Source organism: Garra rufa, chromosome 18 (assembly GCF_049309525.1).
Source record: "Garra rufa chromosome 18, GarRuf1.0, whole genome shotgun sequence".
NCBI classification, from domain to species: Eukaryota; Metazoa; Chordata; class Actinopteri; order Cypriniformes; family Cyprinidae; genus Garra; species Garra rufa.
In genome coordinates, this window is record NC_133378.1 from 19,782,526 (window position 1) to 19,798,316 (window position 15,791).

Here is a 15,791-nt window from a genome sequence, read left to right on the forward strand (position 1 = left end):
AATAAGTCTCTTCTGCTCACCAAGCCTGCATTTACTTGATTCAAAGAACAGCAAAAACTGTAAGCATCCATTACTCCAGTCACATGATCCTTCAGATATAATTCTAATGTTAGAATTAGAGTAAAAAAATTATTTCAGTTTACTAACTAGAACTAGTTTGAAGATGTTCCGTTACTAGAGTTCTAAATCTCCAAATATGAGATAAAATAAACAAATCGCACAAATACACTACCAGTCCAAAGTTTTTGAACGGTAAGATTTTTTTTGCTTCACTACATTCCAAAGCATAATGTCATACTTTTTCCTGCACTACATTTCATAAATAAAAGTTGTTTTTTTACCTTTAATACATAAATGTAGTACTTTCTTGTACTCAAGTAAATCTTTGAATTACTTTTACTTGAGTAAAAGTAAGAAAGTACTAGATTTCTAATGTAATTAAATTACGTATTAAATGATATTTTTATACAAAACGTACTGCAAAAGTACAATATTATGCTGTGAAATGTTGTGAAGTTAAGTTTTCTAAAGAAAAATGCTGACACTTGAAAAGTACTTGTAAAAATATTTTACTACAATCTTAAAAATAAAGGTCCTTTTCGGCATGGATGGTTCCATGAAGAACCTTGAACATCCATGAAACCTTTCAAATGCAGAAAAGGTTCTTTAAGGTGAGATAAGTTTTTTAGATTTTTAAAATCCTCTTCAAAATGGTTTAAGAACTGTTCACTGAAAGTTTCTTTGGGGAACCAAAAATAGTTCTTCTATGGCATTACTTCAAAACATCTCTTTGGAGGCTTTATGTTTAAGAGTGTACTGTCCGCCTCTAGTTACAAAAGCTTTTTACTTCAAATAAATAATTCATCAAAGAATACTGAAAAAAGTTTTAAATATTGATATTGAGTAATAATAACAAAAGGTTTCTTGAACAGCTAATCAGAATATTAGAATGATTTCTGAAAGATCATGTGACACTGAAGACTGGAGTAATGATACTGAAAACTGAGCTTTGATCACAGGAATAAATTACGTTTTAAAAAAAAATAGGAAACTGTTATTTTAAATATTAAAAACATTTCTTACTTTGGGTCAAATAAAAGCAGGCTTGGTGAGCAGAAAAGACTTATTAGACTTACATTAAAAATCTTACTGTTCAAAAACTTTTGACTGGTAGTGTATTTACCCTGTGCAGTATAAAGGTTGAATAAAATCCAATGTGTCTTGAGGGAAAAGCATGTTTTGTCTAATTTGATATGACTTGTATTAGATATCATTACCTCTGGACTTGCACGGTAACTGCTGGTGTTAAACAGGCAGCCGAAGCCCTTTGTTGAGCAGCAGCAACAGTGTTCAGGCATCAGGCAGATGGAGCAGATACAGGCGCTCTGAACAGGGTGACATCATACCTTTACAATCTGAAGGCGCGGCCGCCGGTATCACGTCAGCTAGAGCAGAAGAGTAACCCCCCTCTTTGATACTTTACCAATTAAGGTTCTCGCATTAAGTCCAGAGAGGACAGAAGGAGGCAGAAACGACTAAGGGGTGTCACTAGTGTTTTTTTCTCGAGCTCAGCGAGCAAGCTTTTTCCTCCAGGGACACTCGTCCGGTCCGGGAGGGTCGTACAGTGAGATTTCTGCACTGTGGTACAGTCAAGTTCACTCTCTGCTGCCTGTGCCACACGCAGACTCCGACGGGATACAGCAACGAGAATTACTTCAAGACAAGCATCAAAACGTAAGTTTTGAAACCTCTGTTCACTTCTGCGAGGCATGTTTTGTCTTGCATTTGAGCCCTACTTTTATTCCGGTCAAAAAAAGTTCGCTTTAAAAAACAACAACAACAACAACAACAAAAAACTCATTGACGCAGACTTTAACCACCAAACGTCTTGTGCTTTCCGTAAATGTTGCTTGTAGCGGGATGGGTGTATCGCATGCAGTGTCCGTAATTGTGCTGAATGACTGGATATCACATTCTGCGTACTTATATGTAAGTGCCCTGCATGCTTAACTAAATGTGAGGGCGTACCTACACGATATTAAATTAGCAGACAGCTACGAAACACACTAACCATAATTCAATTATCTTAATTATTTCAGATTAAAGGCTTTAGGCTTTGCAAATGCAAATCCAAACATTACTTACCTACTGATTTCAAATTAATACTGCATGCCATTTTCAAAAAAGTGTATAAATCCGATGCTGAACAGAAGTTTTGGCTCATCACTCTCGTAATCTAATTAAGGCCTCCTCACCAAATAAGGGAAAATATGGAAAGGTCCGCGCTCTTCATCCTTTGAAGTGAGAGTTGCGTGCGCCCCCCCATGCTCGAGGAGAATCTTGCACGAAACATCGCGACCTCACCTGGATGACAGTCGTGAGACAGTAAGGCTCGTACTGTTGGAAATAAAACATTAGGATTTACAGTGAAAACACGCATTTTTCTTCCTTTATAAGTGAGAACGGGGCTAGTTGTCACAAGAGCTATTATAGCCTACATCAGTAAGTCCAATGACACAAATGTGTGTTTTCTCTAGCAGTCGTTTTATACGCTGGTTTCAAACCCATAGTTCGAAACCGTTTGAAACGGGTTATTGTTTTTTGAATTACGTCCTCTAAAATAAAACTGCAGTATCATTATATTTTTGGTATAGTTGTTTGTTAAATAGTGAGCACAGTAAAACCACACTGGCGTACATTCAGACGAGTCAGCTATGAATGAAAGCATATTTCATTTGAAAGGTTGGATTGTGTTTGTGTAAATATAGATTTTTTTAAATGTGTGGGTGGGGCAAGTTGTAAGTGCTGGGCAGCGATTAATCGCGATTATTCGCATCCTAAATAAAGTTTTTGTGTACATACAGTACATAATATATGTGTGTTTATTATGGACACACACACACACACACACACACACACACACACACACACACACACACACACACACACATGCATGCATGTATATTTTTAAGAAAAATGTTATGTTTATATATTAAATATATTTAAATATATACATATAAATATGTTCAAAATATATACTGTATGTGCCTCTTTATATATACATAATAAATATACACAGCACACATACATACATATATATATATTAAACAAAAACTTTTATTTTGGTGCGATTAATCGCAATTAATTGCGTTTAATCGTTTGAACAGCACTCATTTTTATTTGAATTCAGCACAACTCACCCAATAAAGTGAGCTTTTAGTAAGCCTGCTTTCAATGAACTGTGTCTTTTTTCATTTTCTTAAAAAATGTTTAATAGATTTTATTTTTTGTATCCAAGGCTATTTACTTAAATTTACTGTCAAACGTAAACCTGCTCTGAGGAATATTCACTGCAGTGAAACGAATGTGACAACTAACCCCTGTCACTTGCAGTGTTATAATTATTTCTATATAAAGTAATTGAAACACAACTCACAATGCTTATATTTTTCTGTTTGGTTTCCATGTGCACAGCAGCAATTGCAAAGCCACATCCTGTTGACACACAAGTAAAACACCTTTACAAAAAGTGCCATTCTTCCCCTCAGTGTCTAATCTGTGTTTTTCACTGGTGCACATCAGTCTTTGCGGCTGACAGCCAGCATGTGGGTTAACCACTCGTTTCAGCATGGCTGAAGCACGCCATCCTGTGCCATCTTCACTTCGCTATTTTAATAAATATTTGTCCTCAAATGAACCTAACGTCATAACGATTTAACTAAAGTGAAACGATTACATGTATCTTGGCTGGACTCGCAATACTGAAAGCATGTTTTGATGATATCAAAGTAATGAAATGCATGAAATTACTCTGTGATTATTATTATTAGGGTTTCCTTTAGATAGGTTCGCTATGGTCAACAGCTGGGAGTTAACCCTCAAAGACCGAGACAGCCGCCGGCGGCTAAAAATAACTATTGTTCTTAAATGTTTAATAACTTTTGAACCGCTAATCCAATTTGAATGCTTTAAAAAGTCTCGTAAAGTACAGAGTCTACTCTTTTCAGTGATATCGCATTTGTCTCATTTGGATATTCAGAGGCTCCGTGGTAAGCGTGATTACGTCATCACATTTCCTCAGCACTGATTCGTCAGATGAAATCAATACGTTTTGGTCCTCTGAGCCAAACAGGAACGATTGTTGATGCTTAGTCCCACCCCTGTGCCCCGATTGGTTCAAACTGTCATCTATTCAACCAATAAACATAGGTTTTGGTCTTTTGAACCACCAATTAGTATGTTTCTTTGCAGATCTGAACAGACGCAAAGTGAAAGCAAAGTGTGTCTTGCGTGCATGAAAACAAACGCAAAATAACACATTTGCATGACAGCATTCTTTGAAAATGTACAGAAATACTCACGACAGAGCCCTTTGACGTAAAACAAACCAAAAACAAGGATGAAACAGCAGTAGATATCGGATAAAGCACTGGAATGTGGGTTTTCGGTCACTAGGCGATGTCCCGGTTAAATAGATTCCGACGCAGACTACAGCCAGCAGATCCATCTATTTGGTTGTTATATTATGTGACTATTATATAGTTTTTAAAGATTATTTGTACTATTTTTTCGGTTGCACTCTGTATATTTCTCTCTCATTTTGTGTGTAGTTTGTGAATAATTTGGATTGTTTATTTTTTTGATGCACAAGACAATTTGTGCAATTTTTCTTGTGCTACTTTCTACACTATTAGTGTTTATTGTTCATCTTTTGGATTAAGAATATATTTATCTGAAAAAGTAAATTATTTTTACTGTGTTTTGCTATTATTTAACACTGTTTCTGCGATGACTTTACTCCTGAAACGTTTTTGGACAGGTCTATATTGTCAATAAACGAAATGGGCCTGTTTTTCACTGAAAAGCGCCTAAATAATATTGTAATAATTGGCTATAACTTGCTTGGGGAATGTTATATATAAACAAAATTTTATTTGGAAGTGTAAAACACCTAAATACAAATTTTTAAAGAAAAAAATCCAAACTTCAGAAGTTTTTGTTTGAGTACACAGTAAAAAACACCCAATTGTTGGTAGCGTTTTTTCCTAAAATTCTGGAAATTCACAAATTTTTAGAGAAAACAAAAGGAAATTTGTAATTTTAAATTAGCTAGACATAAAGTTCAAGTTCTTATGTTTATAATGATATATGACAATTGATGCTGACTGCTAGAATAGGTCTGAAAAAACAAAGAAATATACAGGTGCCTCAGGTGCCCCAAAAATGTTCTAGGTCTTTAAGGGTTAACAGATTTTTGTCATAAGGGAGACTGGGGAGTGTAACACAGTGTGCTTTTCAGCTATGTGACTCATAATATTACCATATTTGTCTGTTGCATATTAGCGTACTATGCGATCCTATTTTGTGCATTATTTGTGGGTCCAGTAAAAGTACACTAGAAAATATTTCAACCTATCCTGCCTGGTCAGACATGATATTTCTATTTTTTTTTTTTAAAAATACAGATATGTAGTTTATGTGAATGGATGTTCTTACATTTAACATCCATGATTTAAAATCAAATTATATACTGAGCATTAACTGTCACTTTATTTTTACCATCCGTAAGTGTTGTGTGGACCTGTTAGGATAGGAAGAACATAAAACCAGCCTGTCGTACTTCATATTTCCTGCAGGTGACGCCAAACTACAATATGGCTGCAATAGTGCCTTCTGAATGCATGGCTTGTTTGTTCTTCCTTTGTTTCTGAGCAACTGGCCTATTTACAGTTAGACTGCATTGTAGACATTATAATATCACATGGGATTTGAGAACAATAGCACATTGATGATTTTGTTGACTGGAAAAACCAATGAGACAAAGTTGTACGAGGACTATGAAAACCTAGTTATGAATGAAGTTCGAGATTTTGAGTCTGAAGTAATGTAAACTTATCGATTTTAGGTTAAATTGTGAGACTTTAATGAAAGCTGAGCCATATCTTATGCTCTTTTAGAAATACCAGGCCTTGCCTGAGCCTAAATATGAATGAGACAGAGAATGAGAGCAAGAGTACAACGCATTATGTGGTTATGTAGATGTTTTATGATGGGGGCGGGGAATTGGAGAGGGGGTCGGGGGGGCATCGGTGGCTCATTACATGAAGGGCATTCCACAGATTCTCCTGGAGAGACAAATGCTGAAAAAAAAGCTCTGAAGGGAAACATTCTTTTTGGACTGCGTCCTCACACACTGTTTTGGCTCATTTGCCTTATTTAGTCAAATGTGGGATTAATGCAGTTCTAAATTGTTCTGTTTTGTGGCTTTCTCCTACAAACTGGGTACAAGGCGGATGGAGGTCCTGCCAAGATTTTTATATGCACACCTTGGGTATTCAAACACCTCTTTAGACATATTTTCAACTTTCTTACTCATCTATTGTGAATTTTTCACTTAAGCTGTTTGGACACCTTACTCGACAGCAGTTCATAATTTGATAGTAGTGGTATTACGTCAACACATGAATATAGCAGAGAAGAACATTTGCTTAGATTTAGTGTTAATAAATGCATAAAGTGAAGCACTATTTTAGAATTAATACATTTGTGTTAACATATGACAAAACAGTAGATTAACAGCTTTAGATGTTTGATTCAAATGATTTATTTAAGTGATTTGAAATCACCTTTTCATGTCAGAAGAGGTATACACTCTTAAAAATAAAGGTTCCAAAAAGGCTGCCATAGAAGAACCATTTTTGGTTCCCCAAAGAACCTTTCAGTGAACAGTTACTAAAAGAACCATTTTGAAGAACATTTTAAAAAATCTTAAGAACCTTTTCTGCATTTAAAAGGTTCCATATAACCATTGATGCCAATAAAGAACCTTTATTTTAAAGAGTGTACTTCGAAATATTGATTTTAAACGATATTTTGTGTAATTTTTCTGTCAGTACATGGCATACAAACAACATTAGAGAGGGTTATGCACGCTAGACATTGCGTAATATACCGTGAATATAATATACCGCATCATGTGAGCTTTTCTTCAGACCGATTGTCGTGCACCTACATATTAAACGATTAAATGAATGACACAAAGACATACTTTCATTCAGCAACTGAAGAAGTTTTATAGATTAAATATATGTTTGAAAATGTCCACGTACTTGAGCAATGTGTCGATGCGAAACACAACTGTAATGAAACGCATGTGTATTTTAGCCTGATTTCAGTCAAATCTCTGTTTTCCCTTCCAGTCACAAAACTTTGGAAAGAAGAGCACACAAATTGTACAATTCCACAAGACTCCACCCAAAAAGCGAGACAGCGAATTAGTGCAGGAGACCCGAGTCGATAAAAATGAGTCAACACACACGCCCCCACCAGTCGAGCGCCGCCGCTCCCCTATCCAACGCTTCTCTCTCCCCGGATAAGGACGCAGACATGCCCGCTACAGAGAAGGATCTCGCCGAAGACGCGCCATGGAAGAAAATCCAGCAGAACACATTCACGCGTTGGTGCAACGAGCATCTGAAATGTGTCAATAAGCGCATAGCGAACCTGCAGACGGACCTGAGCGATGGGCTCCGGCTGATCGCGCTTCTGGAGGTGCTCAGCCAGAAGAAGATGTTCCGCAAGTACAACCAGCGCCCCACGTTCAGACAGATGCAGCTGGAGAACGTCTCCGTGGCTCTGGAGTTCCTCGACAGGGAAAACATCAAGCTGGTGTCTATAGGTATGTTCTGATTTTAATCGTTGCACTTTATTAAATACACTATGAAGTTTTAATACAATGTGTTTATGGAGTTTAGTTTGTGGCATTCGACTTTTGTGTAACAAACAGGGCATTAAACTTCAGGCAGGCCACAAAATAACGGGAAAGAAGGATGGAAATGAAGGCCTCTACGGTCACGGATTGTTTTGTGCACAGTTGTAGCATTGCTTCACAAGTTGCACGTGTTTTGCGGAGTTTTTGTAACTTGTTACTCACGCAGTCGGTTGTGAAAACAAGATATTAGGCTGATTTAATCGCTTTTGCAATTGAGAATCTGACAAAGAAGTGAGGAACCACAGGCGCTCCATTCAACTGTTGTAAGTCCAGCCCCGAATGTCGTAAAGCAGCAGCAGAAATCGTGGCGAATAGTTTAGGGTGGTTTAACTCTAGTTTGAGTTCTGAATGAGTTCAAACTCAACTAGTGCACCAAAACTTTGTTTTTAGTTAGTTTGTTTAATATTAATGCTATAGGGCGAAAAGGCTGGAAAACTGTGCGGTTCCTCTTAACGGGAATGTTCACTTTCTCCACTAACTTGGAGGTTTTAGTTTTAATGGAGTTTTGTTTTTGGTATTTATTTATTTTAATTCTCTCGTCGCTATCAGTGAACATGGCATTCACCGGTGGCGCAAAGTAGAAATATTGATCTGCCAGGACACGCCTTCCTCTCATGAGGAGCACAGCTGTTTTAATCAAAATTTAAGATGGTTGTTTTGGGTGTCAACGGTTTAATGGAGAAATTGGAACATGTTGCACAACATTGCTTGTTAGAGATGTCGAGACACTCTTCATTCAGCGCTGGTTGTGATTGATTGATGACTAAAACAGTGACACGCCCTCAAATTTATGGCTCACTTCAGTCACTAGCTGTGCACAGTCAAATCTGTATTGGATCATAGGTTCATTCAATGCGTTTGATACCGGAGTAGATTTTGAAGTGTGTGTGATTTAGTACTTTTTTTTTAAGCCCAAACCGTTTTATTGAGCAGATATGGCACCTTTTTTTTAAATTATGCAACTAGAAAGTTCATTCATACAGTTCATTCATACAGTATTCCATTTAACTTTTCCGCTTTATTACAAAACAAATTGCTTAGAATAAATGGAGAGAAGCTGGGTTTTTGTAATATAAAATTAAAATGAATTTGAGAATGTCCCTTTTTGTTTTAGTGACAGCAAGTGTCATTCATCAAGTTTTACACAAACCTGTGGATTTCATGTCCCCCGCTTGATTTGAGAAGAGAACCTTGTTTGATTGGAGCAAGATCTACTGACCATAAAGTCACATGATCAGTGATGAAAATCTTTGATTCATGTCCTAGAAATAATGCGTTTTCCTTAGTTTGTCTTAATTTTTAATATGCGGTTTAGGTTGTTCAAAATCTTAGGACTTTTCCAATTTCCAAGTCTAAAATGGATTTTGAAATCCAAGGTTTTCAGTCTTAGTAGACCATTTTGCCATAGTGTTTTAGTATTATTTGTTCTCGTCAGGAAGACCATGCTTCTATCAGCAATAGCATGGCCCAATGGCTATAGGGTTTTGCTCTTAATGGGAGCGCTTCCCTTCAGTGCCCAGAGGGCATAAATAAACATCCTCTTAGATGTTGCAATCAAGGATTATTCAGCAATTGCTCAATATTTGTACTACACCTTTATCCCTTACTGTTAATATGAGCAAACCATTTTGCTGGACTCTTGAGTTGCTTATCCACAGATGATGGTGTAACCATACTTGAATGAGTCGTGTTGGGGAAAGTTACTTTTAAAGGTAATGCATTACAATATTGCGTTACTCCCTAAAAAGTAACTAATGTTACTTTTTATGCAAAGCAATGCGTTGTTACTTTTACATTACTTGTGCATTACTTAGGGATTGGGTAGGGATTGCTTGTTTTTTAATATAAAAAGTTATATATTTTTTTTCAAATGTAAAAGACCTTTCACACCAAAAAGTGAAATGAATAAGCCTCAGGCTGAAGGAAAAGTAAATTAATGTCTGTACAATAGAACACAGGAGAAGGTTCAAGTTCAGTCTTAAGCAATTAAATGAAGCACAAATGTTAATCTAAAGTAGTTTTTGCTGCTTATGGTTGAATTTGGTCATCGAAGGTCGGCAGCAAAGGCATTGGCTAATAAAATTTGGATTAAATACATGAAGGATGTTTGTGTTATTTAACATTTAATTATTGCAGGTTTGCGTCATATTGTGAGTTTGCATTTCTCCGTTTCTATTCTGCTGTTTTTTTTGCGAGTGAGATGAAATGCATGTTCACATTTAGAACTGCAGTAACATGTTTATACAGCGCACACACTTCCGATTTCTCTCAACATGGGGACAGGAGACTTGACAGTAAATAAATGGAAAAACAAAGTAACTGGTATTACTTATTTGAAGTAATTCAGATATTTTCCTGTAAATTAAAAAGTAATGTTACTTGGGGAAAAAAAGTAATCTGATTACATAACTTGTTACTTGTAATGCGTTTCCCCCAACACTGTTTGTGAATGCATCTTAAAGCCAGTGAAGCATTTTTCACCATATGAGAGTTATTTGCATCCTTTAGGAATTCAATATCCTTTTTTCTAGTCACTGCTGTGCATTTTTAGTATCTGGAACTGTTTGTTTCATTAATAATGCGATTGCTTGGCAATAAGGACTTTAAAACATGAGCGTGCAGAGAATTGCTAAATATGTACTTGTGTGTGCCTGTATATGAGCACGTATAAAGGTGGTATGCGTGTTCCTCTGTCATGACAGGCCTCATATTTTACCTGTCTATACGAATATACAGCTGCCTTCCACTGTTTAGAAGAGCATGACAGTGCTGTATCTCTGTCTTCATCTGGGTGGGGCTCATTAAAGCTTTCAAGTTTGGAGCCTAGGGACGCTTTAATCTGTTTCTTCATCTGGCGTGTTAGTTCCTTAAATGTGTTGTAACAAAACGAGATCTTGATCATAAACATACATTCAGGACGTATTAGTATGATTTGTTCAGTGTCTTAGTCAAGGTGGTTTTAAATGCAGTAATTCCGAATGCAGTCAGAACAATGCATTCGAGTATAATTGTCTTAGTTAAGCTTGTCAAAGTGAGTTGCCTGTCAAGACCCGTTTCTGTTGTGCAGGCAGTAAGTTTATGCCTATAGGTGCAGAATAGAATAACTTTATTAAACGTTTGTGGCCTGTTGTGTAATTGCTCTGAGTCTATGAAATGCAGCGAGCAGGAGATTCCAGTATATTGGGTTCGTTCTAACCACTTATCTTGAGTTTGTTGCCAGGTTCGAGTCTTTCCCTGTTTATCACATTTAATTTAAATATTCTCACCATACACTCTTAAGAATGAAGGTTCCAAAAGGGGGTTTTCACAGTGATGCCGTGGAACAACCAGTATTGGTTACCCAAAGAACCTTTCACTGGACAGTTCTTAAAATGAACCTTTTTTTTCCCCCCCTTTTTGACAATCTAAAGAACTTCCACTGTAAATAACCTTTTTTGTGGAGTTGGTAAGTTTCCATAAATGGTAAAGGTTCTTTGTGGAACCATTGATTCCAATAAAGACCCTTTATTTTTAAGAGTGTGACATGCACTTAGCTTTTCAGTGTTTTTATTTGTAGAAAGCAACAGTTTTAAGCTGTTTATGTTTTGTTAAAAAATGAAAACATTTAGGTTATGAAGAGTTATAAAGCTAAACGGAGAGGCATGACATTTTTTAACATGTCCATGGCTGAGGGAGGCTTCCTGATGTTCCTGTGCTTTATTGGCAATGCCAGGATTTCCTGTTCATTTGGGCGACAGTCCTGTGGCAATGGAGCGCAACAGTGGGGCACTTTTTCAGCTGCGTTTGTTGCGGAAGTATTTTTCCCATTTTCCTCATTTTCTCCATGGGGTTTAAAAAAAACTGAATAAAGTTCAAAGACATGACATTACAGTATTTGACGAAGCAGAAAACTACTTTATAGTTGATAATGTATAACCACACTCCCATGAAGCATTGCAAATTGTACTTGAATCAAAGCCTGCTAAAAAGTGTGTAGAGCTGTTTCCATACTGTCCTTGATTAAGTGTAAAACAATATATTTGGAATTTAGTGTATTTAATATATAATTTAATATCGTTTTTACACTTTACTGCGCAATCTAATCCTTGTTTAATATTGACCAAACAACATTTAACTCAAATGTCCACTTCATCTTTAATATTTGGCCATTTCTTTGACAAAAAAGCTATAGCAGCTGTAATTTGAGTATGTGGATATCAAAACTTGTATACTCAGAGTGAGAGTTCGAGATTTTATTTTAAAAATCGTGATGAACAGTTAGCATATTATGAAAGATATTGATGTATTCTCCTGTGTTTGCATACGATTATAAATGATTTACCTTACAAATCTGATGAAATGACAAACATTGCGTTCCCAGATGAAACGTCATATGCTTAGTCTAAGACTCACTAACTTAACCTACACGACTGTAAACAATTAAAGGTGCAATGTGTAATTACGATGATCTCTAGACAGAAATGCAATATAGTATACACAACTATGTTTTCAGGGGTGAATAAAGACCTTACGTAATGAACTATGTTTTTATTACCTTAGAATTGGCAGTTTATATCTACATACACCGCGGGTCCCCTCACATGGAAGCCACCGTTATGTTTCTACAGTAGCCCTAAACGGACAAACTGCTCTACAGATCGCGTTTCATCACTGTTGTTCTAGCGGAAAAACACTGACACAATGATGAACGAGTAACTGTAATATTCACAATAACATCGTTTTATTGAATCAAGTAAATATAATTCCTTAATTTACGTTTTAAAAGAAACCTCATTACTCTTTGCTGTCTAAAACGACCACATCTTAATCCCGTGTGGGCCACCGTAGCTTCTGTAAAGGGAGGGGTGAGCGGTGGACGGGAGCCATTGGTTGCAATTCACAACCTCTCCGCTAGATGCCGCAAAAATCTACACACTGCACCTTTAAAGCAAATCTATTAAACCTACATCACATTTTAGTTGAATCGTAGTGTTTGTGAATGCACAATAGCATTTTGCTTTATCATTTTTAAATGGGTTTAATATATCATGTAGCCTTGGAAAACAGTCTAATTAGGGCTGGGCGATTTGGCCTAAAATCAAAATCTCGATTAATTGAACATTTTAACCCGATTACGATTAATGAACGATTATTTTATTCATTAATAAAATTATATTTAATTATATTTAAATAATATTTATTTTTTTGCCCTCATAGTTCACTGACAAGTTTTGTACAGTAAATATGCTCACATATTACAAGTGAGAGATTTTTGAATGAAGGGTGCACACACTATCTACTATCTATGATTATTTATTGAACATCAGTGTTGAACAACTGAAATTAAAGCACACATTGCTTAAAACGAAAAGTCACATTTTTCTTAAATTAGTGAAAATAAATAACTTGCACTTTTGGAAACAAAATAAATTATAAAATAATAATAAACATTAAAAGTAGAAAATAAGCAGTATCTCTTCTAAATAAAATTACTGTATATTGTATATCCTGTAAATACTTTTTACTGTATAAATACTGCTTAAGCTCTCCATCGACATGTCGGCGGAATAACGCAACATAACGGAGCGGGGTCACCTGACTCCACACGCAGTAATGTTTTTAAAGGGAAAGTAATTGAAATAATTGACCTGGAAAAATTTTATCGATTATAGGTTCTGAATGTCGATTTCGATTACTTTTCGATTAATCGCCCAGCCCTAAGTCTAATAATAATGCGTTTCATGGATTCTCGACCGTGAAATGCACCACTTCCTGTGTTTTGCCGGTTACTCGACGCAAGCAAACTGCAGTCGAGGATTTTTTTTTTTCTTTTTTTTTTAAATGGAGTACTTCAACTGAATCGAGGAATCGTGACAGCCCTATCGTCCATGGTTATAGTGACAGCTCAGTGGACCCCGTTTAGGATTATGGGTAGTTCTGTGCTAGACGTTGAGCTCTATAGATGCGTATATTGTTGCGTAATATCTAAGCTTTGTTGTAAAAGGCAGAAATTGAAGGGGATTTTACTTCTGGAACCCAACTGCACTCTAGTGTTCCTGAACAGGACTTTCACGTCACTGCAGCTGCTTTATGAGTAAAATTCATGTTGGCATAAACTCCAGTACATTGGGTGTACTTATGCGTACTTGCACCAGCGAATAAGTGGCATGTGTGCAAGTGTGCGTGATTGTGTACCCTCACACCCTTCACCACACTGGAAAGCACCCTATGGCAAGTCTCGCAACCCAACCTCCATGTGGTTTTACCGTTTTCTTTTTGTTGTCAGTGCTCTTCTAATTGGTCACACTTGAATCTCCTAATTTCTGTGTAAACAATAGAATAAGGTGATTTTTGCACTTAAATGACTCTTTGTGACTCATGTTGAAGTTCCCCTTTACTGTAAAACTGAAGAAAAAGGCTTTTTGAGGCCATTGCCACCCTTCTAGAGAGAACCACTGCATCGGAACCACATGAAGACATCTGCCACACGCTCTGTATTCTCCGAAAAGCCTCACGACTGCAAAGCGAGACAGACAAATAGGTAGGTAGGTAGACCGGATAAGTGGGGACGCAAACTGAAGAGGAGGCTTTGAATCTAGATGTGACTAGGCAATCGATGAAACTCCGCTGCAATTAAAATTTTTCCTCCTCCTTTTTGGAGATAAGAAGTTGAATTTGGCTGGAGTTGTTGAGATGATGCAGAGAAATGGTGTGTTTTGCAATATTTTTAGATGGATATGACTAAATTTTGGGAGATGGATGACAAATAAGAGGAGTGCAAGTCGAATTGAGGAAGGGTGGGATGGTGTAATTGCATGGCACTTCCTTGATCTGGCAACCTATGGAACAATGCACCACTTCTTTTTTTTTTTTTTGTGCTGGTGCAAAACTTTTAATTGAGAGTATGGGTGATTCACTCTTGATGGTTTCAGGAAGAGAATCCAGCACAAATGGCACTTATCAGATTGTCCCAAGGCATTTATCCCCACCCTTATTTAAGAGATTTATGTACACGGTTACACTGGCAGAACTACTGATGAACGTAAATATCGCCAAACACAGCCACATCTTTAGCAAACCTGTTAAATCCTAGGCTGGCCTTGTACATCTGTGAGATGATATATGGGTTGTGGCACTAAACGTGCTCTTTGGGCTTCAACGTAATCGAAATCATATGTTTAATATGGACAGATACTCTCCTGGCTTCTTTTTTGAGGTGAAGTTGATGGAACTGGTTTCCGTCCAGCCACTAAACAACTGAGCCAAATGACAATCCAGCTCTGTCAATATGGGGTTTTACAAAAGCACTACCACAGCAGTTTTCTGCTCTAGTCAGTTTTCCCTCCCTCGTTCCTTCCCTGCCTCCTCCTGTTCCCTCCCTCTCCCAGCTGTAATCAGAAACCCCTGTGCAAGGGAATGGGTGGCCTGCCAGGATCAAGTTTGCTTCTGCCCTTTTAAGGCTAAAAAACCAAGGGGAACGTTTCCAGAGAGAGAGTGAGTGAGAAAGAGGGAGGAAAGGAGGGAGGGACATTTGGAAGTCATAGAAAGTAGAAGAAAAGGAAGTTTTCTTGCAGAGTTCACGCTCCTAAAATCGTGTATTGGATGTGCTCCGTTTTGAAAACCAAAGCGGGACGAGCAAAATTCAACATTTTTGCGCCACATGGTCCTCATTAAGACCTGCAGCACAACAGTTGATTTCATGGTTTTTTAGGTTCTTTAAATTGCAGATGTTGGAGATAAAGAAACATGCTGACTAGCACCAGTGTCATTGCGGGCGAACGGTGTGGTCAAAATTTACCATGCCGTTAAACTGAAAAGTGACATTGAATCACGTACAATGTTATATCTGAGAAAATGCAAGTACCCCAATTTAAAAAAAAAAAAAAAAAAAAAAAAAAAAAAAAGTTAACGCTAGAGCTGGGTAGTAACTGATTACATATAATCTAGATTATGTAATCAGATTCCAAAAAGTACTTTTAATTAGATTCAATTACATTTTAAAATCCTCTTAATCATACATTTTTATGGATTACTTTATGTA

General features: G+C 36.9%; 1 protein-coding gene across 3 annotated transcripts in view; it reads left to right on the forward strand.

Moving 5' to 3' along the window:
- Positions 1 to 1,527: 1,527 nt before the first annotated feature.
- The window catches only part of flna (filamin A, alpha (actin binding protein 280)), a 50,537-nt gene continuing 36,273 nt past the window's right edge, over positions 1,528 to 15,791 (forward strand). For all 3 annotated transcript variants that reach the window (XM_073823069.1, XM_073823070.1, XM_073823071.1), the window contains exons 1-2: positions 1,528 to 1,734; positions 7,200 to 7,678. In XM_073823069.1, the coding sequence (XP_073679170.1) occupies positions 7,303 to 7,678 (376 nt within the window). In that variant the 5' untranslated portion in view covers positions 1,528 to 1,734; positions 7,200 to 7,302. The remainder of the gene's footprint in view (positions 1,735 to 7,199; positions 7,679 to 15,791) is intronic.